Source organism: Sinocyclocheilus rhinocerous, unplaced genomic scaffold (genome assembly GCF_001515625.1).
Source record: "Sinocyclocheilus rhinocerous isolate Xijiao unplaced genomic scaffold, SAMN03320098_v1.1 scaffold541, whole genome shotgun sequence".
Lineage (NCBI taxonomy): Eukaryota > Metazoa > Chordata > Actinopteri > Cypriniformes > Cyprinidae > Sinocyclocheilus > Sinocyclocheilus rhinocerous.
In genome coordinates, this window is record NW_015658519.1 from 1,211,257 (window position 1) to 1,234,052 (window position 22,796).

The following is a 22,796-nucleotide window of genomic DNA, read 5'->3' on the forward strand; positions in this document are numbered from 1 at the left end:
ACACACACACACACACACACACACACACACACACACACACACTACAGTGCATCAGCTGCAGTGGCCTTCCAGGCCAGTGACAGATATAAAAGAAATCTTTTCTCTCTGACTGTCTCATTGCTGTAATGGGCCAGGATCTTGTGAATGGGTTTTGTTGCATAAGGACATGTCAGATGAATTTTACTGTTTACATTCCTCTAAGAACACATTGCATCGCATCCTTTAGCTCAATATACAGAGGATATTGAAACTTCCTATCACTTCATTGCATCTCTTAGTGCATTTTCGTCTTAGTTAGTTTCAACTCCACAAATTAAATTTTGGTTACACTTTATTTTAAGGTGTCCTTGTTACAGTGTAATTATACACTTAAGTACTGAGTAATATTAATTAACTACATGTATTTACTATATGGTTAGGGTTACTTGCATGTAATTATGCATCATTTATTGTTATTATAATAGTAAGTACATGTAATATGTGTAACAAGGACACCTTAAAATAAAGTGTAACCAAATTTTAATTTGTGAAATTGAAACTAAGATGAAAATGCATTAAGAAATTCAATGAAGATTCAATGCTTAAAATTTTACCTACATTTTTTCTATTATATGGCATTTAGACATACAGTACTGCCATTTTGTAATACAAAAAGTTATTGGTTATGATTAAATGTTATTATATTATTAATCATATAAAAATGTACCTACATTACAATCAATTTAATTTTAGAGTTCCATGATGACTATAAACAGTGCTTTTGAATAAATGGAGCAGTTAAATGCCAGTGCCAACCTCTATAATTTGAAATCTGTTCACAATAATTAAAATATCACAATGTTCTTCTCAGTAATGAAAGCACAGCATCAGAAGTGCATTTAACACATTTAGCGTGGGGTAGAAGATGCACGCTCATTGAGTAATCGGGAAGCTATGTCACAGAATTTCTATTTCTGGAACATATCCTACAGTTACACCCTAGCTTGTTCTTTGGCAGGTCCTATTCGCTGCATCACCAAGGAAACCGCCTCCCATATCCATGGCAACAGTCTCCCCGTCAATGCAGCTGCTGATATTAGGGTCCTGTGTGGTTGGAACCACCCGAGGGGAGGGAGAGGAAGTGAGTGAGCAAGGGCAAGAAAGGACGAGAAGGCTGATGCGAGTAAAGGAAGGGAATAAATGGCCAAGAAGGGCATCTCCTATTTCTGCATTTAAAAGACTGAAATCCAGAGAAGACCAAGTGTTGTGTTTAAAAACTAGATGAATAGCTGGATGAATAAACCTGAACAGCTGAAACACAGCGTCATTCAAGACGTCATCAGGGATCTCTGTGTTAGCTTTTAATCCAAAGCTACTGCCCAGTACTCAATATCCCTGCCGGAGTGCAGCACCTCTCAAACGCCTCTGAACACACCCTAATCACTCGCTATAAAAAGAACAACTATATGAGTCTTATATAATGGCGAATGGACCAGCCATCAATTTTACATGAGCTGCTGCAAGAGGATGGGAGAGATAGGAGGAGATGTGTGTGCGTTTGTGTGAGAGAGAGAGGGAGATGAAAGACAGAGAAAGCCACAGAAATACTATAGGGAGTATGAATTCAACCTATAAATATCACCAACTAAAAATAACTAATCCTAACAATTCTGTTCTTGAATCAACTGCTAATTTGATTAGATAAACAATTTAGTAAATGGAAATTTCCTTTCACATTAAGTTCTTTAAAGGATTAGTTCACCTGATAATTTTCTCACCCCCATGTCATTCAAGATGTTCATGCCTTTCTTTCTTCAGTCAAGAAGAAATTAAGGTTTTTGAGGAAAACATTTCAGGATTTTTCTCCATATAGTGGACTTCAATGGGGACCAACGGGTTGAAGGTCCAAATTGCAGTTTCAATGCAGCTGCAAAGGGCTCTACACGATCTCAGCCGAGGAATAAGTGTCTTATCTAGCAAAATGATCGCCGTTTTCTAAAAAAATAAAAATGTATATACTTTTTTAACCACAAATGCTCGTCTTGCACTAGCTCGACTTCACACATTATGTAGGAAAGGTCACGTGTGATGTATAGGCGGAAGCACTTGACCCAGTGTTTACAAAGCGAACATGCAAAGAAAGTCAAATGAACTTTACAAAAAAAGTTAAAACAATGATGTCGGACGATTTTGAAGTTGGATATGAAAATTAAATGGAGTTTCTTACACTACCCTACCTTTCTGAACCGAAATACACAGGCAAAGAACTAACCACGTGTGAAATTTCCAAAGTGACTATGTAATGCGTGAAGTCAAGGATGCGCATCACAGAGCTAGTGCAAGACGAGCATTTGTGGTTAAAAAGTATATACATTTTAATTTTTTTAGAAAATGACTGATTGTTTCGCTAGATAAGACACTTATTCCTCGGCTGGGATCGTGTAGAGCCCTTTGAAGCTGCATTCAAACTTCAACCCATTGGTACCCATTGAAGTCCACTCTATGGAAAAAAAATCCTGGAATGTTTTCCTCAAATACCTTAATTTAGTTTTGACTGAAGAAAGAAAAACATGAACATCTTGGATGACGTAAATTATTAGGAATTTCTTATTATGGAAGTGAACTAATCCTTTAAGCTTTTTAAAACCAAAGCAAACTAAATCAATCTAAATCAATCATATTCAGTATCAGAGATTAGTGAGAATACTGGGTAACACTCACATAGAGGCTTTGAAAGGTAAACATTATACAATGCAGCCTTACAGACAACATTAAGTTTAGATGATTAAGGGATTAAACTAAGCTTGGAAAAAACTTTTCTGTTCTCAATTATTTGTTTTTATTGATTTCCAATAGGGATGGATGTTATGGCTAAAAACAGATAAATGGCTGACACTGACATGCTATAGTATTTAAATGAAACATAAAACACTAAAATGTAAAATCAATCTTTTTAAATAATACAAGTGAATTCAGGCTTCTCAACCTAATGTAAAGTAAGAAAATGGGGTAAAACTTCAGTATAGGGACCAATTCTCACGATTAACTAGTTGCTTATTAGTATGCCTTTTACGTATTGGCTTTTTATTAGTAATTATAAAGCACATATTTTGCAAGACCATATTCTACATTACTAATCCTACCCATTACCTAAATTTAACAACTATATTACTAACTATTAAGAAGCAGAAAATTAGGAGATTATTGAGGCAAAAGTCGTAGTTAATGGTTTGTTAATAGCGAGTATTGGACCTTAAAGGGGTCATATGATGCGATTTCAAGTTTTCCTTTCTCTTTGGAGTGTTACAAGCTGATTGTGTATAGATAAGATCCCTGAAGTTGCAAAGACTAAAGTCTCAAAACCAAAGAGGACCAAAATGGATATTCATTTTGAGATTACATTAATTACATTTAACAATTATTTAAAGAACTGTAAGTGAGCATTAGACGATAGCAAAGATAATCTAAATATATAAACACCATATAAAAATAGCAAAAGAGCTTAATTAAATAACTGATGAAGTACTGATGTATTGTGCATCCCTGCTCTCCAAATATATCAAGAACGCTTCAACTTATAAAGTTCATAATGTATGTATATATACAGTGGGCTGTACCCACAATTCACAGTGAGATACTGAGATATTTTCTTACCTGTTTGACGTCCAGTATTGTTCAAACAGTGATTAACATGAAAAGAAGAAGAAAAGAACATCAACTCATACTTACAAAACTTTTTTTCTGCTAAAAATAAAAGGTTAAACACATCTAAAGAAATCCATTTCAAAATCTATGTGTAGCAGGTGAATTAGCAGACAGACCTCTTAATCTCATAAACATTGGATTGACAGTTTTGAACAAGACTAAAGCAGAATAAAGAGTCATATAGCATAAGATGGCAAGGAGTGACATACAGAAAGCTGTTCACCCACAGAATGATTAGAAAATGTACAATCCCACATAGACAGTTGACTAGTTGACACACATCTACAAGACATGTGCATTTTGAGGGATGCTGTGACCAAGAGAAATCGGAAAATCCAGGGGATGGTAAACTAAAGAATAACAGTTAGTCAGCTGCCAGTCGTGATGCATAGCGATCAGTGTGTTATGACTGCACTGAAATGTTAAACAACTTTATTATAAGAATGGATTACATGCAGCAAAGGTCCAAGCTATAGAGGACTGACACAAGGAAAGAAAGAAAGAAAGAAAGAAAGAAAAAGAAAAACATGGAGTACTTAGTGCCTTGCTACAGTATTTTCTGCTACAGAGATAGCTAAGCAGAGGAGGGCCCACTTCATTGAGCCATGCATTATGTAAATCATCTCCATACAGTCTTCATTATCACCAACCTTCCAGTAGGGGGGGCTGTGCTGACGGGGGCTCCTGCTGCTCTGTTTGTGAAGAGATGAAAGGCGTAGCCTCGGGGTTTAAGTTCACTGCAGTGCTGGGGGGAATTTTTGGGGAAGAGTGACTAACAGCTGGTGCACTCTGACAGGCAGGGATGTCTGTGCCGACGGACAGTGGGCCAGTGGTCAGATCAGGAGCAGCCTCTGGGGCAGAGCTGTGAGGGATGGGGGTTTTCACGGGGGTGCTCTGGGATGGGGGGCTTGCATCTGGGGTCTGTGCCTGCAGCACGGAGTCAAGGAACATAACAGTCTGAGTTGGACTAAGGGCAAGGGTTGACTTCTGGTCAGGATCATTTGGGTCCTTGGGTAACTGATCTGAAGGGTGAATACCAGGCAACTCTAGGTTAGACTTATTGATATCATCTTTAGTTGATTTATCCTTATCTAACATATCCCTGTTAATCTTGGGAGTTGAGTCATCTACGGGATTCGCGAATAAGGAGGTGTTTGCTTGCCCGGGCGGTTGGGGTCTGCATGCTTGGGTGTCCGTGAGGTGCAGAGGTTCAGGTGTGAGTGAGGGCTGTGCACTTCCCTGATCTATGCTAGCACTGGGTGGGGCTTTTGAATCACCCAAATAAGGGCTGCTAAAGTCCATGTCCATTACAGTTGGAGGAGCACTCCATTCTTCTGGTAGCTTCATCCTGCTTTTACTCTTCTTGGCCTTGATGCGTCCTCCCCCTCTTTCTTGGATCTCGCTTTCCCACATCTCTTCGTCCCTATTAGGAGGTGAGGGGCAGCCGTGGTTGGAGCTTTCGGAAGGAGTCTCTTCTGAGTCAGGGGAACCAAGACTGTCCAGAAGGTCATACATTTCTTCCCTGTTCTTGCGTTTCTTCTTTTTTCGCTTCTGCTGCTTTTCGGTTCCTTCATCGATGGACTTTTCCTCACCGGATGCTGCATCTGGACTCTGGGAACCCAAGGCATCAGTGCGACTCTGTTCTGCCTTGTTGGAAGCATGGGACTGCTCCGTAGAGAGCATTTCCTCACCTGTCCAAGGGCTTCCCCAAACTTCTTTGTGTACAGAGAGGAAGAGGAAGTGTCACTGACTACCATACAAATCATCGGACAACAAAATGTGTGCATCTCCAGCTCATAACAGCTATTAAGAGTCCAAAGAGGCATTAGATCAGCTACCTATGAACCACTGATCACTTGCATCATGTGGTGCGTTACACCAGAAGATGATATGAAGACAGACACTATCCACTAATTCACAAATTCACAATGAATAGCATCATCCAGTCTATAGTTCTAAACTCAGAAGAGAATTAGTATTACCCATGGGTTCCCTTGGAAATTTCCAATGGGTTTTCAGAGTTTTTTTTTTTTTTTCATTTTTGAATGATGAAATGATCTCTCATCCCAGATTAATGTTACTTGAGGAGGCTTTCACAACAAACTAAATATACATGCTACCCATTGTGTGGAAATTGCTTATTCTCCAGCTTGCATTGTGTGAAATATTACAATGGGAGACTAGCACCTTATGAGTTTCTGGTCCCGAAATTCTTTTTTTTTTTGCCTTTTTATTGTGATAGTACAGTTGGTTGACAGGAAGCGAAGTGGGAAAGAGAGAGGTGGGCATAGGATCAGGAAAGGTCCACGAGCCGAGATTTGAACTCAGGACGCCCAAAGCGCAATTGCGCTATATGTCGGTGTGCTGCCCACAAGGCTATTGGTGCCAAACCGAAACTCTGTGTTTATGAAGAATAAGCAGTCCTCATTTTACTCTATGATTTCAAATGCTAAAAATTGCACAAAAATTTATCTGTTTTTCTTCAGAACTTGCTAGGTTAAACAGACATGTCATGAATTATGGCTTCTGTAAAATTATCAGGTGTTCAAGGGCAGCAACTTCCCTGACTGCCAAAACTTGCACTGTGTACTCCTGTTGCCAGCTAGTTACTTAAAGAGACTACAACAAGCATGTGTAAATATGCTTGACAAATTGGACGTTGTATTTCCTATTTAACAACAGATTTTCAATTTAAGTATTTAACTTAGGCTTCAAAATTCTAATCTGAGGTATGACTGTTTGTAATTTACGTTGCAGAACAAAAGAAAACCCAGTGGAAATTCTCCAATGGCAAATTACCCTTCAAAGTTAGCTGTATAAACTGAACAGCGCTATAGAAAACAAATTTGGCTTTTCAATTCTTTGGATTATGTTACATCCTGATAAAGGCCTATCACTGATCTTTGCCAAATAGGTAGTTTACCCAAAATTGAAAATTCTGTCATTAATTACTCACCCTCATGTCGTTCCAAACCTGTTAGACCTTAGTTTATCTTCAAAACACAAATTAAGATATTTTTGATGAAATCCGAGAGCTTTCTGACCCTGCATAGACAGCAACGCAACTACCACGTTCAAGGCCAGAAAGGGTACTGTGTGGTACTGTCATGAACGCGTGTCAAAGACTGAGAGAAGAGAAGAAATTGTTGAATAAAGTAATTATTTTTGTTTTCTTTGCACACAAAAAGTATTCCCATAGCTTCATAAAATTATGGTTGAACCACTGATGTCACATGGACAATTTTATTGATGTCCTTACTACCTTTCTGGGCCTTGAATGTGGTAGTTGCGTTGCTGACTATGCAGGGTCAGAAAGCTCTTGGATTTCATCAAAAATATCTTTAATTGTGTTCCGTAGATGAACAAAGGTCTTACAGGTTTGGAACGACATGAGGGTGAGTAATTAATGACAGAATTTTCATTTTTAAGTGAACTATCCCCTTAATGTAAGATAACAGATCTGAAGATATCATGCTCATACTTGCTGCAGAGGGCACTTTAAATGGGTGTAATAGTTTCAGCAGTGGCTGAGAGAAAATGTGCTGAGACTACGATGTGCTCACTTGAGAGCACATCAAGTGAAAGTGCAAATGGGCAAATGAACTCATGGAGAAATAACAGGCACGGATAACAATAGAGGCAAGTCACAGAGAGACTGACTCAAAGAAAAGCCAGAGAGAAGAGTCACATGACATATGAATACCCAGTATATATCTCAGCACTGAGGGCAAATAAAGGTCACTGAAATAAACCAAAATTCATGACAAGACAAACACTTAACACAATGGTTGACAACATCAAAACACATTACATTTAGAGGGAAACAAAACCTACTGCTAATTGAACTTTGATCATGTTTACCAGCACTATAGTCCAGCCATCAAAGCATAATAAGATGAAACCTAAATTAATTTCTAGATCCAACCAAACTGTTTTTCTGTTTTACATCATATGATTTTCTATTTTACATGCCTTTCTTCATTCACTAGACTCAGTGTTCTTCATTGATCAAAGGGTTATAAACAGTCACTTGGAGGAAGTGCCAGTGGCAGTAACATCTATATTTCAGATATGAGGTCTAAAATGTGAAAAGGCTTTCTAAACTGGCTCTGGGCCAGAAGACACATTTCTCTTCTAAGATTCACAGCCATCACACTCAAAAAGTAATATTACAGAGTGGTCGAAGATAAATCTTTAAAATGCCTTCCACCATAATGCACACTTGAAGACATAGTGCACACAGGCTAGTCAAAGACAAACTGTGAATAACGATCATTGACTATTATGATCCATCATGTAAAATGATTTGGAATGGACATTTCACAATGTAGGATGTTAAGTCTAGTCACTAATTAATTTTTCACTACCCCTATTTTTCAGGTTACATATACTCATAGCATTCAATACCAGAGTTAACAACCTATTGCTTATCACATCAATAAAATCATACTCATAATAAGTGATATCTTGAAGACCATGAAAAGTATGAAGCGATTATCTTGTGACAAGATATTGATGAGGCATCCATGCCTTGACTGGACAGAGTGGAATGATATGAGAGCTGAGATCATACAACATTCTGTGACATAATAATCAATCAGTATCTTAATATCTGTGTTTAAAGTCTGTCTTACCTGTTCTAGACTGCAGTGAGCTGCCTTAAGTGGCGATAGACTTTACCTGCAGAATTTTCCAGGCTGTTACGAGGGCTTGTATCACTCAGATTAGCAGTTATCTGGGATGCTTTGGGTGGTTCATTGGCAAACAAGGGTGAGGTCTTCTGAGGTTCACCCATGCTAGGGGGTTTGGAGCTCTGGAAAGGGGCCATGCCAACATTCATATTCATACCAATATTCATTCCAGGCTGAGAGAACCCTGAAGCACAGAGCAGCAGAGCGATAGCGCATTAAAACTTAACAGAGCCTGAGGAAATGAACTGAATCAAACCCACAACCTTAAGTCAGCAAGATTAAACATTGCAGTGGTTACCCAGAAAAGGGTCCATGCTGTTGTCCTTCACAGTAGATCCCATCTGCTGGTTTCCTAATTGGACAGGCTTTTCAATCATTGATGTTGGGCCTGGAATTAGAAAGACTTGGACTAATGTCTAGCACACAATTAGATTTTTTTGGTGAACTATTTAATTCAGCTCTCTCAAGCAAGCCTGACATACTCAATGATCCCACCTGATTGAAAGTCTTTCTTATAGACATATTGTCCAGGTGGGCTGGTATGGATTTCTCCCTGAGGGTCCTGACGTTGCCCTCCAGTCTGGCCTGCAGACAAGAACCCAGACCCTGAGAAAAGAGAAAACGGACAAACTGACTCTGTATAAGTGCATCAACACTCAAGAGCAAAGGATTTATGCAGGAAATGCTGTAAATGCTTTTTTAGCGAGTTAATTCACTAAATAATGATGATCTGTTGAAATGTATAATATTAAGCATATTTAATTTTTTCATTTATTTTTGAATGACACAAAAATACACCCATAAATTGTTTAATAATAATTCTGTATAGCAATTTTATGTATGAAATGCTGAACTGCTCAGACACAATTCACAACACCCACCTGAGAATGACCCATCTGTGAATAAGAGGAGTGTAATATTTAACAGCAAGATGAACACATCCTCTTCATTAGTAACTTTAGTAATTTAATGGCATTTATTAGGTCCTGTAAATGTAACTTTCATGAAATCTGATTGACTGTCTAATTGAATGTGACCCCTGTCAAAGGCAGTGGGGAGGGGCATCCCTGAAAATAAGCCTGCTCCCATCCATTCCAATATTTCGCCGTTATGAGAAGGGCAACTGGAGATGAGTGATGCTAAGATGATGGGACAGGCTGGGACTGCAGGCCTGTTACCGTAGTTATACAACCAGCTGAGGCTGCTCTATGTTCCCTAGGCAAAGCACTCTGTCAGCATCAAAACTGACTGACACGAGGAGCCAGCACTGAACAAGCATAAGCTCAGATACCAGCCCTGGATTAATGATCACACTCCCACAGGACTGGGCTGTTCCAGCTCCATGCAATTATCCTCTTTGTGGAACAGGATCGGTGTACATGTCACTGTGAGTCACGCTGTGTCTGCTATATTAGCAAGGATGCAATGGGAATCTGTTGGCCAGGCCTTTGTGTTGAATGTTGATAAGGTAGAGAGGGGTCGACCTTAATGGGTGATTTGTGCGTTTATGCCTCAAGTAGCATGTTTTCAATCTTCTTTCTGCTCCAGGATGCTGATGGTGTACTAAAATAAACCCCAGCAGAGCAATGGCTACACAAAGAGAAGCATATGAACCTGAAAACAAGCTTCAGTTAAAAGCCAAAAAATGGAAGAGGGACTAAAAATAGTCACTTTTGTCCCAGACATGAGGCACTTGAGGTGCAGACTGCCAAGTCATGCTGTGGTAGAGAGCCTCCTTTTGCAGTTTAGGGGGGGAGCAGCAGACATCCTATTCAGCACAGCGTCAGTTATATAACGTCATAAACCAGTGCTGTATTGTGAGTATACCAGCAGCACAGACAAAGAACCAGAGAGTCTCTAACATGCAATATGGTTATGCAAAAACACACAAACATGATCGATAAACTACACAAACTTACAGAAATACTGTTAAAACTAATCAACTAATTAATGAAGTAGAAGACATTTTGAAGAACGCTGGGAACCAAACATCATTGGACCCCACTGACTTCCACTTTATGGACAAAAACCACTGAGACATTTCTCAAAATATCCTCTTTTGTGTTCCAGAGAAGAAAGAAAGTCATACAGGTTAGAATTCACATGAGGGTGAGTAAATGATGACCAATTTTCCACCATTTTTGGGTGGAGTATTCCTTTAAAGCATGATACACAAAATAATTCTACTTGAATCTACTTAATGTAATTTTAATTATTTTCCTTTATTTAGTTATTCATGTTTATATACCAACTACTCAGTTGACACAAGCTTTTGCAGTATTTCAATAACAACTAGACATAAATAACAACCAAGGTTGCTATTTTTGTATATTCAAAGACTAGATTTATTATTTCATATTAAAGCTAAATCATATTTAATCTAGTGATACGAGATTGCTTATATGTTTTTTTTTAGATTTTGTGAGTTTTTCTACATCACCCTTCCCACAGATCTCACAACTAAAATGAACAATAAAACAAAATGGTAACCCATGTAAAATTTATTATAGCAGTATATGAAAAATAATAAACGGGGTATTTTATTGCATGTTATACTGCACAATGAAAAATAATAATTTCTAGCCCAGTTGAATACCCTTGATGTCTGCGACATTCAACTGTTTGAAAAGGAAGGTCATATGAGAGCAGAATCGGACAAGAGCATTGCAAATAATGAGTAATTTGCCAGAATACAATAATTTCTTCAGTTTATTAGATGTAAGTCGATATAAAAATTGTATGATATTAAAAACGACATTAATGAAAATATATACGACTGTAAGTGTCATTTTATTATGATTCGAAGTGGCTGCACAGCCTTTAATAGCCAGCATAGTTATTGATTAATCATCTTAACTTGTACTTTGTTCTTTAGAAATGAGCCTCCAAGCGCTTGTCAACAGACAACTTACAATTTCCATAAATCTTTATTACTTTGTCAATAAACAAGCTTTATTATCTCACGCAACCTTTTCAGTGGAAAAAGCGTGGCAGGAAATATATTTTCCTTGCCTGCTAGCTGGCCGTAATGTTTTATCAATACTGACAACTTATGCTTAGTAATTGTTTCTCACTAAAATTTCAGGTCCAGCAATGATCTGATGAGAAGCTACTACAGAAACACAGGCTTTTGCTATAAGCTAACTATGAGATGCTACAGCCTTATCATACTGAGAGTGCAAGTCTTTACAGTAACATCAAATAAATGGCGATTTCTCTCTCTTAATGGAGGCGGAAATTTAATCACACTCGTTTGGATCTTTGGCTGAAGCTATTTAAAGTATCTGTCACATCTGCCGTAGACAGATCTGCTGATCTCAGCATCCACATACATGCTCACTGCTGCACACATATACACATACCTTGCTGTTGTTGAGAGGGCATCCTGCTGTATTGATGTCTAAGCATTCTGTCAAGCACAAGCCCAATATCATACTGTAAAGGTCAACATTTCTGCATATTCTCTTACATGTAGAAAACAAAACAAACACTTTCATATGATTAATGCAAAGAGAAATATAAAAGGATGGCCCAATCCCAAAAACCGAACGCTCAAAAGCTTCATCAAAGTTCATCTACCTCCAGCTATTTCATAGTCTTTATGTGACCTTTACTAAAATAGTTTGTTTCTAGATGTTTTACCAATGACTAACTTTACAAAAAGCACCAGTGTTAAACAATACCAAATTTGGCATATTTATTCAGTAGCCTAGACACTATTAGCGCTATCATGCATACCAGATTAAACTCTAAAACTGTGCCCCAGCAAATAATAAACACTTTTGAAAATAAATAGTGGTGATGGTTGTAACCCAAGAGGAAGGATGGTGTTCGCTTAACCGAACCGAGAGTTCACTCGGGAGGTTTCTTGGCAGAAGACAGCATGGTTTGAGGCGGCTGTCGAGGCGAAAAAAACATCTTAGGGGAAATTCTTAGATCTGAGATGTTGCCAACCATGATCAGGCGTATGGCCTATACAAACAAGCATAAAAGCAACCCAAAATACCTTGGAATATCAATGAGTTTTTTCTCATGAAACCAACTTGAACAGGATGTGAAACTAGAGGGAAGGAATAAAATGTGCTTCTGCCATTTGCCATTATACGTTTTGGCAGACAGAGAAGAGAGACACACAAATATACAACCACAAACAGCATCTACTTCAGATTAGATACATCAGATTACAGTGCAATGCAAAAGGAAGACAGTAAATTACAAAAGTGAAAGTGAACAGGCTGTTCCTAATGTTGCATTGTACTACAGAATATAACCAACATATCTGCATTAAACAAAAAGAAAGAAAAAAAGAAAAGTAGCAAATAATATTTATTATTATTTATATTTATTTATTATATTTTTTATTATTTATTATATATTATTTATATATTTATTATTATGTATTATTTATAATATTTAAATTATATTTGTAGGTTTTTGAAAGAAAAAAAACACACCAAAAAAGTCAAACCTGTAATATTGTCAAATATGATCAAAATTTTAATTAACTGCTTTATTTTTCAAATATATTTCAAAATATAAATTAATTGTTTAATTTATTAGTTATTTAAATGTATTAATTATTCCTGTGAATTTTCAGCAACCATTACTCCAGTCTTCAGTGTCACACAATACTTCAGAAATCATTCTATGATGATTTGGTGATGTGGAAAAAAATCTTATTCTCATTAATGTTGTTTGCTGCTAAATATTTTTGTGGAAAGCGTGATACATTTTGTTTCTTTGATGAATAAAAAGTTCAAAAGAAGAGCACTTATTTCAAATTTCTGTAACATATTCTAAATGTATGTCACAAATTATATACATTTACGTTGTTTTTTTTTATCCATTTGGAAGCTTGTTGTATTGGAAAAAAATTGCTTGGACATTAAATATCCTTGAACAATCCTATCCTTTTGTTTTTGACTAAAGCATTTTGTTATTGAATAAACATTAAGATGAGTAAATTTTCAGCTATGGAAAAAATTCTAATTTAAAAACACATACCTTCCCTTTTGCCATCCATCCCATCCAGAAGGGGGCGGTAGTCTGTCTTCCCAACGGTCTCGCCCACTTTATCATCATAGGTCTGTGCCTCCAACCCAGCCACAAAATCCCTCTTCAGCAGGCTGTCCTGGGTCGCCTTAGGTGCCCCGTCTGTGAAGGCATCACGTAAACTGAAGTCCATCCTCCTGTAGAAAAAAAAAGTGAGGGCGATCAGTGAAAACAAAGCAGGTCTGAACATCCAGCTGAAAGGGCATATACATACTCTCCATCTATCTTGCCCTAAGATAATCCTGCAATAAAAAGTGAATGGCCTATTTTTGATCCTTACACCTAACATTCATAAGGTTAATAGATAACAATTCATATCTTCAAATCAATGACCAATTTAGGATACACTCAGAGGGGTCATACACTCAAAGACTTCTCGTATGAAGGCTTACAACACACAAATATGGCCAGATGTTCAGACCTAGACAAATCTGATCATCTGCCTGTGCACCACATATTAAGATCAGCAGCCATTTTGAAGGATGTGGCTGAATGCCAAATGTACAGCTGTCGCACAAGTTGCACTTTAAAAGGTTAAACTGATGATTCCCTTTTAACAGCAGAACGCGAGAGAAAATGCTTCTATAAAACACAATTATATACTACGAGCATGTGAACCTGTTTAGGGTAGGACATCAGGTGCCACTAGACTAAAATTCAACTTCTTGATTTGCTCAAATTTATCAGTTCACACAAAACAACTACGTATTATGCCAATAAACAGTGTCAGTGAGAGAAAATAAAGAAGGAAAACTCAGAAAAGGATAGTGAGAGAAAGAAAGGTAGAGAGAGAGAGAGAGCTTGTCATTGTGCACTAGCCCAAGGCACATGTTTGTTTGCCATCGCAAGAGTTTCACTGTGTCTCATTATTTCTCTAGCTGTCACACTATCCACATTCAGAGAACCCAGATTAACACAATTACACACTGTCCTGTTCAACAAAGGTCCAAAAAGCAGCAACACTGTTGCGTGACGAACATACAAATCAAAAATCAAGCCGCCGTGTGTTTTGACAGCGGGGGGCAAATGAGTTAAGAGCCAAACAAATCTCCACAACGCTTTTGGTCAGACATTAATGTGATTATACTACCCAGAATCCATCTCCTCTTTCCTATTCACTTTTATTACTTATCCACATCTTTGCATTTCCTTCCACCCCTCCTTGATTTCCCCATCCCCCTGTATGTAGATGGATGTGAAGAGTAATTCTCTTGATATCCTGATGGATGGTAAGAGGCCCAGCTGGTCCAAAAAATGAAGGGATTAGAGGTAGAATGATTCCCCCTCATATTTGTCAGCCGGACTGAATCCCCTGCAGACGTCACAAAATCATCCCAAAACACTTACTGTAATCAGCTGTTTCTGTACAGCAGCACACATTGCGTACAGTAACATTAGACCTTATGAACATAAACTAAACATCTGACGAAACAAACTTTACTACTATAATCCTTAAGATGACCTCTTACAGAAATCTTTCTACATCGTCCCATTTAATTTTGTTGATAAGTCATATTTGGGCACATTTTAAAACAAATTTTCGTCTGGTTTTCTTATCAATGTTTTTTTAATATTATTATTGTTAATATGATCAGCTTTCATGTTATTTTAGTTTAGGTTTTAGTAATTCTGCTATGTTTCATTGTCATTTTACATTTCCATTTAGCTTTCAGTTTTAGTCATTTTAGTTTTAAAGTTAAAAATATTGAATAATTATGACTAAATATTAGGGCTGCACAATTAATCGAATTTCTAATCGCGATTACAATTATGGATGCCACAATTACGTAAACGTTCAAAGCGGCAATTAATCGTTCAAAGTCCACTTATGTTATTCTGCGTGCTTAAGATGTGTTTTTTCTTTCTTTCTACATGTTATCTTAAAGGGGTAATAGGATGCCCATTTTCCACAAGTTGATATGATTCTTTAGGGTCTTAATGAAAAGTCTGTAACATAGTTTGGTTAAAATTTTTCAATGGTAGTGTAAAAAACACCTTTTTTACCCTGTCAAAAACAGCTCTTTTCAGATCAAGCCGTTTTTGTAGCATTTTCCTTTAAATGTTAATGAGCTCTGCTGCCCCCGCCCCTCTCTTCCGAGCTGCTCTCAGAGAGACTGTTTACTTTAGCCGCATTCATCGTGAAACTTGCTAATTAGCACATTATTAGGAAAGGCGATTTGCAAAGATTCATTACAAAACATTATACTCACTTCTTCTGTAGATGAGGCTGGATCACGAATGATTCACTCAAACATAGACGCATTTATTTGCATCAGACAATGGCATAAACATCATTCAATGTAAATTGTGATAATCGTAATTAATAATCGCAATTACAATTTCAAGGGAATAATCGACAATTATGATTTTTGTCATAATCGTGCAGCCCTTACTAAATATTAATAAATATATTCAGTTATTAATATTAATATGGTAATAATATTTAGTTAGTTATAATTACAGTTTGTTTCCAAAGCAATATAATGTACGTTTATGTTCTTTAAGATTAAGTGTTTCATATACTATTTACATTTTATTTTATTTCAGCTGTATTACTGAAAATGTTTCAGATTTAACAATAACAATACTGTATTATTAAAGCCAGAGAGAGAAAAAAAGCATGTCATATGGCAGGTCATATGGTGTGGTATCCTAAGGTTTACTCATCAGACCGTGGCAAATGAGACACAGGTACATCCCTGCACTTTTACTGCTCTGACTCTGACACGGCCCTGTGTCCTGCTGTGATTCAGCAGTTTTTCTTTGCGCCCTGCGTGATGTCACCAGCCCTGGCACAAAGTGGCATCTCACAGAGTGCTGTTTTGGAGGGACACTCGTGTTCACTTAAATCATCCGTTTGATTCAAGAGGCCTGAACTCAGTGGGTGGGTGTATGCGTGTATGTAAGTACAGTGTCTGAGACTACACTGAACATCTGAGGCTGTATTAAAGAAACTACTTGTCTTAATTCTTGACTATTAGAAAAAAATTCTACTTCTAAAGTGAAATTACCATGCTACTATGCAGATAGGATAAGTCCTGTAATACAGCCCCGAGGATAGAAAATCTAACTGGAAATAAAAGTTTTGAGATTTTTAAAAATGAAAATAAATAAATGTTAATACATTTAAATTAAGAGGAAATATTAAATTTTCTGCAGTTTTAGGTCACTAATCAAGTAAGTAAATGTGTGACTGATCATTTGACTCTTTGTACACAGTCAGATGTTCTTCTTCCACTGAAGCACAAGATGATTGTCAGGTTTGACACACCCAAAAATTACATTCTGTCATCATTTACTCACCCTTATGTAATTCCAAACCTGTATGACTTTCTTTCTTCTGTGTAACATGGAGATATTTTGAGAAATATTGTTTGTCCATAAAATGACAATCAGTGGGCTTCAATGCTGGGTTCACAATGTTCCTCAAAATGTATCCTTTTGTGCCCCACAGAATTGCATACAGGTTTGGAACAACATGAGGGTGAGTAAACAGTTAATTTTTGGGTGAACTATAAAGTATATAAACTCCCTATAAAGTAAAGAAGAGAGAATATTGAGACATTCTTAAATTTATGTGATTTCTTGTGTAAACATAGAGATTCAACAATAAGCCAGATGCGTCTCTTCAAATGTCGCTCAAGCCAAATGCTCCAAAATCTAAACAGAGTCTGACAGAAGCGCACGCTCTGTCCTCGTGCGGTTTAAAGGAGAATGGCGAGCTCACAAGAGTTTTTGAGAAGAGACTACTGGGCTGGCATTTGGCAGCCATTTGTGTTGCTGTGTAAACGCTGTATTCCAACCATTCCTGTATGAATGCACACAGAACGTGGGATGGGGGTCTGGCTCAATGTGTTCCATTGTGTGCCAAAGCCACTGAGCATGCGGTTACTGGCTGCCACTCATTGTGACAGGGTTTATGTATCTGCGCCACTACCAGTCTCTGTCTGTCTCTTAGTTATTCTGAGTAAACGTGAGGCATCCAAAAATAAGGCACCTTAAACTGTCAAACTGCTGAGTTGGATTGTAGTTTTGCATTATTATCAGCTAACCTGATATTTTTGTAACAAAATATGATCTTGTATATTTCTCACCCTCAGCTTACATCATCGTCCTAAAATGGGGAGAGTGCTATTGGCCCCCCCTTATAAACACCCTGCCCATGGTCACAGCACAACAGCGGAGGTGGGGTGTCTGTGCGGATTAGAGTCAGAGGCCATCAGTGAGAGGAATGAAGATTATGTATGACGGGACGCAGGGCATCACAACAGGCCGGCAGGCCCTGATCTGACACCCCAGAATCACGGCTGTCCAGAAAACAGCATGCCATCTTACAGAGCTTCCCTTTCCCAGCAACATATGATGACACTGTTGGTTCACCCTATATTTATATAAAACAATCTTTTTTATTTTTTTTTTATTTACTGAATGATTTGTTGTTCACTACGGGACATTTTCATGTTCATGATGGAGCACAGAAAAAAAGTTTTGTATTCCTAGTCTTTAGGTTTTTTGTGACATTACAACTAAACTATGTGTAAATGTATTATGTATCAAAATAACAATTAGGCCTAACCCCTTAACTGTCACCCCCTTTTTTGAATATACACGAATATGCACTATCCAAACTTAAATTGTTAAAATTCATTAACAAATAAATTTTATAATATGATTTTAAAGTACCATTTTCTATGGTAATTCAATGTCTGATTTGATGAATTTTGAGGTTTTAAGCTTTCAGTTGACATATAATTTATGATTATTACTAAAACGTGATAGGGAAAAGGGCAACAAAAAACACATTTTGTGACAAAGGTCGGAACTCCTGTTATGATGTAGATTTTTCAAGGTGCTCTCTTGACATAAATTAATCTATTACTGTTCCTACATAATTTGAAAAAAAGAAAGAAAAAATAAACAGTGGCAAAATATCTATTTAGGAGTCTTAGACCTTTCCAACGATATATAGTTTGTCATGATTAGATTAGGATTTAATTGGGTGACAGTTAAGAGATAAATGCAAGTTCTGTTAAAAAAAAAAATCTGTCAAATTAAGGTCTATATTGCTACAGAAAAAAAAGAAATATCAGTTTAAAGTGCCCAAGCTGCTTTTTGGAGCTGGGTTGTTACCAGTCTGACATTGTCTACCAGCTTTGTCAAGGTCTAGCTTGATCTAGACCACAATTTGGTCTAGTTAGAAACCGTGTACACCAGCTACCATCAGAAGCATAACAGCACCACTACAAATAGGCTATTATGAAATATGTAGATTTTAAATGTTGCAGCTCATAAAAATATGATGATTAATGATCATAATCCATCAGAACAGGTTTAAAGTTTACCAAGCAAATTTAAATAATTTAAATGATTAATTAAATGATTTAAATAAATTAAAATACACAGTAATAGTTGAGAGTGATTTTATATTATTTATACAGGCTTTTGTTTGAGAGGAACATTATTATTTACCAGTGTATTGTTTATGTGCTACCTAAGATCATTTACATGTTAATGCGCAATCACACCCACTACGATGTTAGGCAAATGAAAACATTTGCAGAATGACCTTTCTGGCATTAATCACTGCTATATTTAATCCTGATATTTAAAAGCGAATCGATCTTTAAACATATTAGTCCCAGTTTACATGCAAAAATAAGAAAATACAGACAAGAATACAGACTCAAGAAGGACACCTTCCTTGTCCTTCACACCAGCTTTACCTGAATAAACACCACTGACATTTGTTCATGACCTGTATGCAAAGCAAACAAAGCCAGTCACAGTGCAAAGAAGATGAAATAATGTGCAATAACTGAATAAGGAATACGACGTAAGGGGGGTGTGGTCAAAGTGTTGTTCCTCTGTCCCTCTAGAATGCAACAATTCAGAATATCAAACGAGAAAAAGAGGCCATGAGGGAATCGCTACGTTTCATAAAACATATGAACGACTCCCACAGTCCGAGACATCCATATGTGACCCTCAGTGCGTCGGTTCCTGGTCGTGTGTTCCTTTTCAATTGCATTTTACAGCATGACGCATGTCCATGAGGCATGTTGAAGAGGTGCACTGCAGAGAGCCGAGCACGCGATGCACAGGCCCAGTATGAATGAGAACAATGCGATGCGACGCGACAAACTAGAACGCGCTTATTGCAATCAAACCAGCTTCGTTTATTATAACAGACGCGTTCTGGTTTGTCGCGTCGCTCGCTTGCAGTTTATATGGGGTGTAAAGCTCAAAACGTCCTTTATAAGGAACCTCGCACGATTTCATCATCCCACAATGTCCACAATGTTGAAGCAATATGTGGCACTGTACTGAAGTTATGTAACTAGAGTAGTTTTCTATAGAGGTTTGCTCCTGCGGAGGACACCTGTCCTGAGCATCCAAGCTGCGGCAGTGCCCAAACAAAGAAATCTCGGCAGGTCGACGTGTTTGGGAACGTTTGGGAACGAAAGAGCGATGAGTCATGGAGACGCTTTATTTACATCGCATGATTATGTCGCGTGTATGTAACAATAACTAACGCCTGTCAAGCAGTGACTGCATCACAATCTACGCGTGCGCGCCGATTCGTTTTGTCTTCATTACGCGTAGGCTATTTTAATGCATAGGCATTTCCTATAGTGAGGTTGTATAATGTGAGTGCTAATCACAATGTCAAAGTGCACTTACCCGTTGTTGTTGTTTTAAAATTCAGTACGCTGTAGTGTTGGCCGATGTGCAGAGTCAGATCCGCCCTCTCGTACAGTGCGCCTCTGTGATCGCAGGGCGACGCCCCGCCCCTTATTCACCTCGACCAATCACAATTCAGGAAAATTGTACTCGTTCCGCTATTCACTATATGCTGCTCTTGGACTTGAGCATCCTCTCGGTTCTTACATGCGTCCCCCACCAGTATTGATGGACAGCTAATGGACACAATGAGTATGCTGATGACTGATGAGAGGCAGGGAGATTCGCCAATCAATACATCAGCAACAGCGCGCTGAATTGGCACTGAATAGATCTATTTGGGCATCAGACCAGATGACATTGTATCGAGGAACATCAGACTGTCCGATGAGACGTGATACCCTTGTAGTTTCCTGTCCTTTATGCGAAAATGCATTTGAAAATCCCCTGGATGTAACCTCATACATTTATGACACCCGCGCTTTACAAGCATAGGCTGCGAGTGTAAAAGAGCATCAAGTGTTGTGGAAGGACGGAATTCTTCTATTGTGTTGTTTATCCGGTTCTGGAACATGATTAAGGAGCATAAATATACAAATATAACAATGATAGGCTAAGTGCAGGACTCCCTTTATTTTTGTAAATGGGTGTGTCTCTTTCTGCTGGTTTTTTATTACACTAAACCTGAGTTTCCTTTTAGGAGCTATGCCTGAATGAACAGTTCAATGAATTTTCCTTCTTGTTATATATACTATAGTGGTCTTAAAGTCATATTGCCAGGTTGAACTGTGTTTATTGTATGGATATGTTTCTATTTTAAATATTTAGGTGGGCCTTTTCTTATGCTTATTTGATGCTGAAAAGATATTTCAAAGGACAGTTATAGATTAGGTTGAGAGCAAAACAAGAAGTATCAATGAGCAGAAGGATATACATTACTTTTAGACTCACACAAACTTCCTGTTTTAATTTAGCAGTAGGCCTTCAGTGGAAATTGGTTAGACTTTCAGTTTCCCCTTCTAGCTCTATGGATTGAATCCACTGACATAAATATCACAGTCTTGAAAATGGATTTCATTGGTGTTTGCTGGCAGCAGCACTGCAGAGGTGGTGACATTTAGAAAAAGAAAAAACATTCTTTTTGGCACCAGAGAAACACAAGGAAAGGTTGACGGTTCTCTTTCATTCAGTCAGATGAGACGTGTTTCATAAACGTCAAAAGACTTGTGAATTATGTGAATTAATTTATTCAGTGTGAATTTGATTATAAGTTATTAAGAGAAAAAATCTGCACAATAATCAATTTATAGTACGCTAACAATAAATATTCCTACTTAGGTTTGCAATAAATTACATGTTATAATACATATGAACATTGCAAGCTATACTATTTCTATAAACCACATTCCCTATAAATATCTTTCACATTTATAGTATGGCTTACTACTGGATGTGTTTGGCATGAACCAGTGCTAACTGATTATATATGTATATTTCAAGACTAATTGCACTAATGATATGGATTATGATAAAAATAGATTTTCATTCATAAACTGTCTAAATCACATTTAACACATTTTGACACTTTGGCCAAACTGATGATTATATATTTAGAGTGATAACATATTCTCAAGGGAAAATCTGTGCAATTGATGGCCTTGAAAGATATAAACACATGCTTTCAGTCATGTAAACTACCGGCAAGTTATTCAGCAGGATTCACAGGTGTTCCCTGGAATCACTCACTCTGAGGTATTTCAGCTACTAGAGATGAGCTTTATCTCCACCCGAGATAACATTTCCAAATGACCATTTAAACCCTAATAAATCATACTCCGATGGGACTTTCCAGTGTATTGCTACAATATGTCCAAGACTTCCAAACAGACAATCAATTCAACACAAAACCACACTGTTAAAAAAAATTGATATGCTAATACAAATCATTACACTGACACCTCAAAATAACGAGAGAACACTTTCGTAAAATAAATTAAACGTTTTCAGTGAGAGGCAGGTAAAAAGCACGAGTACCGTTAGACCAGCTAACACAAATGTACCAAACTACAGGGACATTAATGCTGCCTCTTCGTTAGACTTTCTGAGGTAATTAATATGAACCTGAAGTAGAAGGTCTTCAAAGCATCCTGCCAACATTGCTGTGGTCCATTAGGATGTATGCATTGTTTTCCACTGAGATGCGAAATAAAAGTTTCAATCCTAACACCCAGGATTAGAGCCATGTCGTTTTTGGATTGAGGAATCATCCTCTACGTGATGTTGCACTAGCAATGATAGGCGTCTTGAACGCTCCAAATCTAACCTCAGTCCAGATTGTGGATGGTGAACAGTTCCAATAGGCTCCGCATCTAAAAAACTATAACTACCTCGATCAGCTATGACTGTCTGTTGGTGATCAGTGTGAGTTGTAAGATAATCAGGGACATTTGCTGCATTGTGGCCCATGCTATGTGGCCATCATCCCGTATAAGCCCCAGAAGGAGTCTCAGTGGAGGGCTGTAAGGAAGAGTCCAGGAGCTGGAGCTCCATTGCACCTGACAGACTTTCACTGGACTTTTTGGGACTGTCAGCAAAGTCGTGGGGGTCAAGTATCTAGGAAAAATCCAAGAGAATTAATTAAAGACTCATATGAGATTCGATGAAAATTCATGATTGTGAGAATTAAAG

The 22,796-nt window shown here is 37.6% G+C and overlaps 2 protein-coding genes across 5 annotated transcripts in view; both read right to left on the reverse strand.

The window, feature by feature from the left end:
• LOC107722549 (microtubule-associated protein 4-like) overlaps positions 1-20,183 on the reverse strand; it is a 38,497-nt gene extending 18,314 nt beyond the window's left edge. For 3 of the 4 annotated variants that reach the window (XM_016530933.1, XM_016530934.1, XM_016530931.1), the window contains exons 1-6: positions 20,109-20,183; positions 13,380-13,564; positions 8,871-8,981; positions 8,674-8,763; positions 8,365-8,559; positions 4,335-5,399 (exon numbers count right to left, since the gene is read on the reverse strand). In XM_016530933.1, coding sequence (XP_016386419.1) covers positions 4,335-5,399; positions 8,365-8,559; positions 8,674-8,763; positions 8,871-8,981; positions 13,380-13,560 — 1,642 coding nt within the window. In that variant the 5' untranslated portion in view covers positions 13,561-13,564; positions 20,109-20,183. The remainder of the gene's footprint in view (positions 1-4,334; positions 5,400-8,364; positions 8,560-8,673; positions 8,764-8,870; positions 8,982-13,379; positions 13,565-20,108) is intronic. The other variant, XM_016530932.1, reaches the window with a different exon arrangement.
• Positions 20,184-21,631: 1,448 nt separating this feature from the next.
• Positions 21,632-22,796, reverse strand: part of LOC107722642 (potassium voltage-gated channel subfamily H member 6-like) — a 45,037-nt gene continuing 43,872 nt past the window's right edge. Inside the window, exon 15 of the mRNA XM_016531096.1 lies at positions 21,632-22,721. Within this exon, the coding sequence (XP_016386582.1) occupies positions 22,587-22,721 (135 nt within the window). The 3' untranslated portion in view covers positions 21,632-22,586. The remainder of the gene's footprint in view (positions 22,722-22,796) is intronic.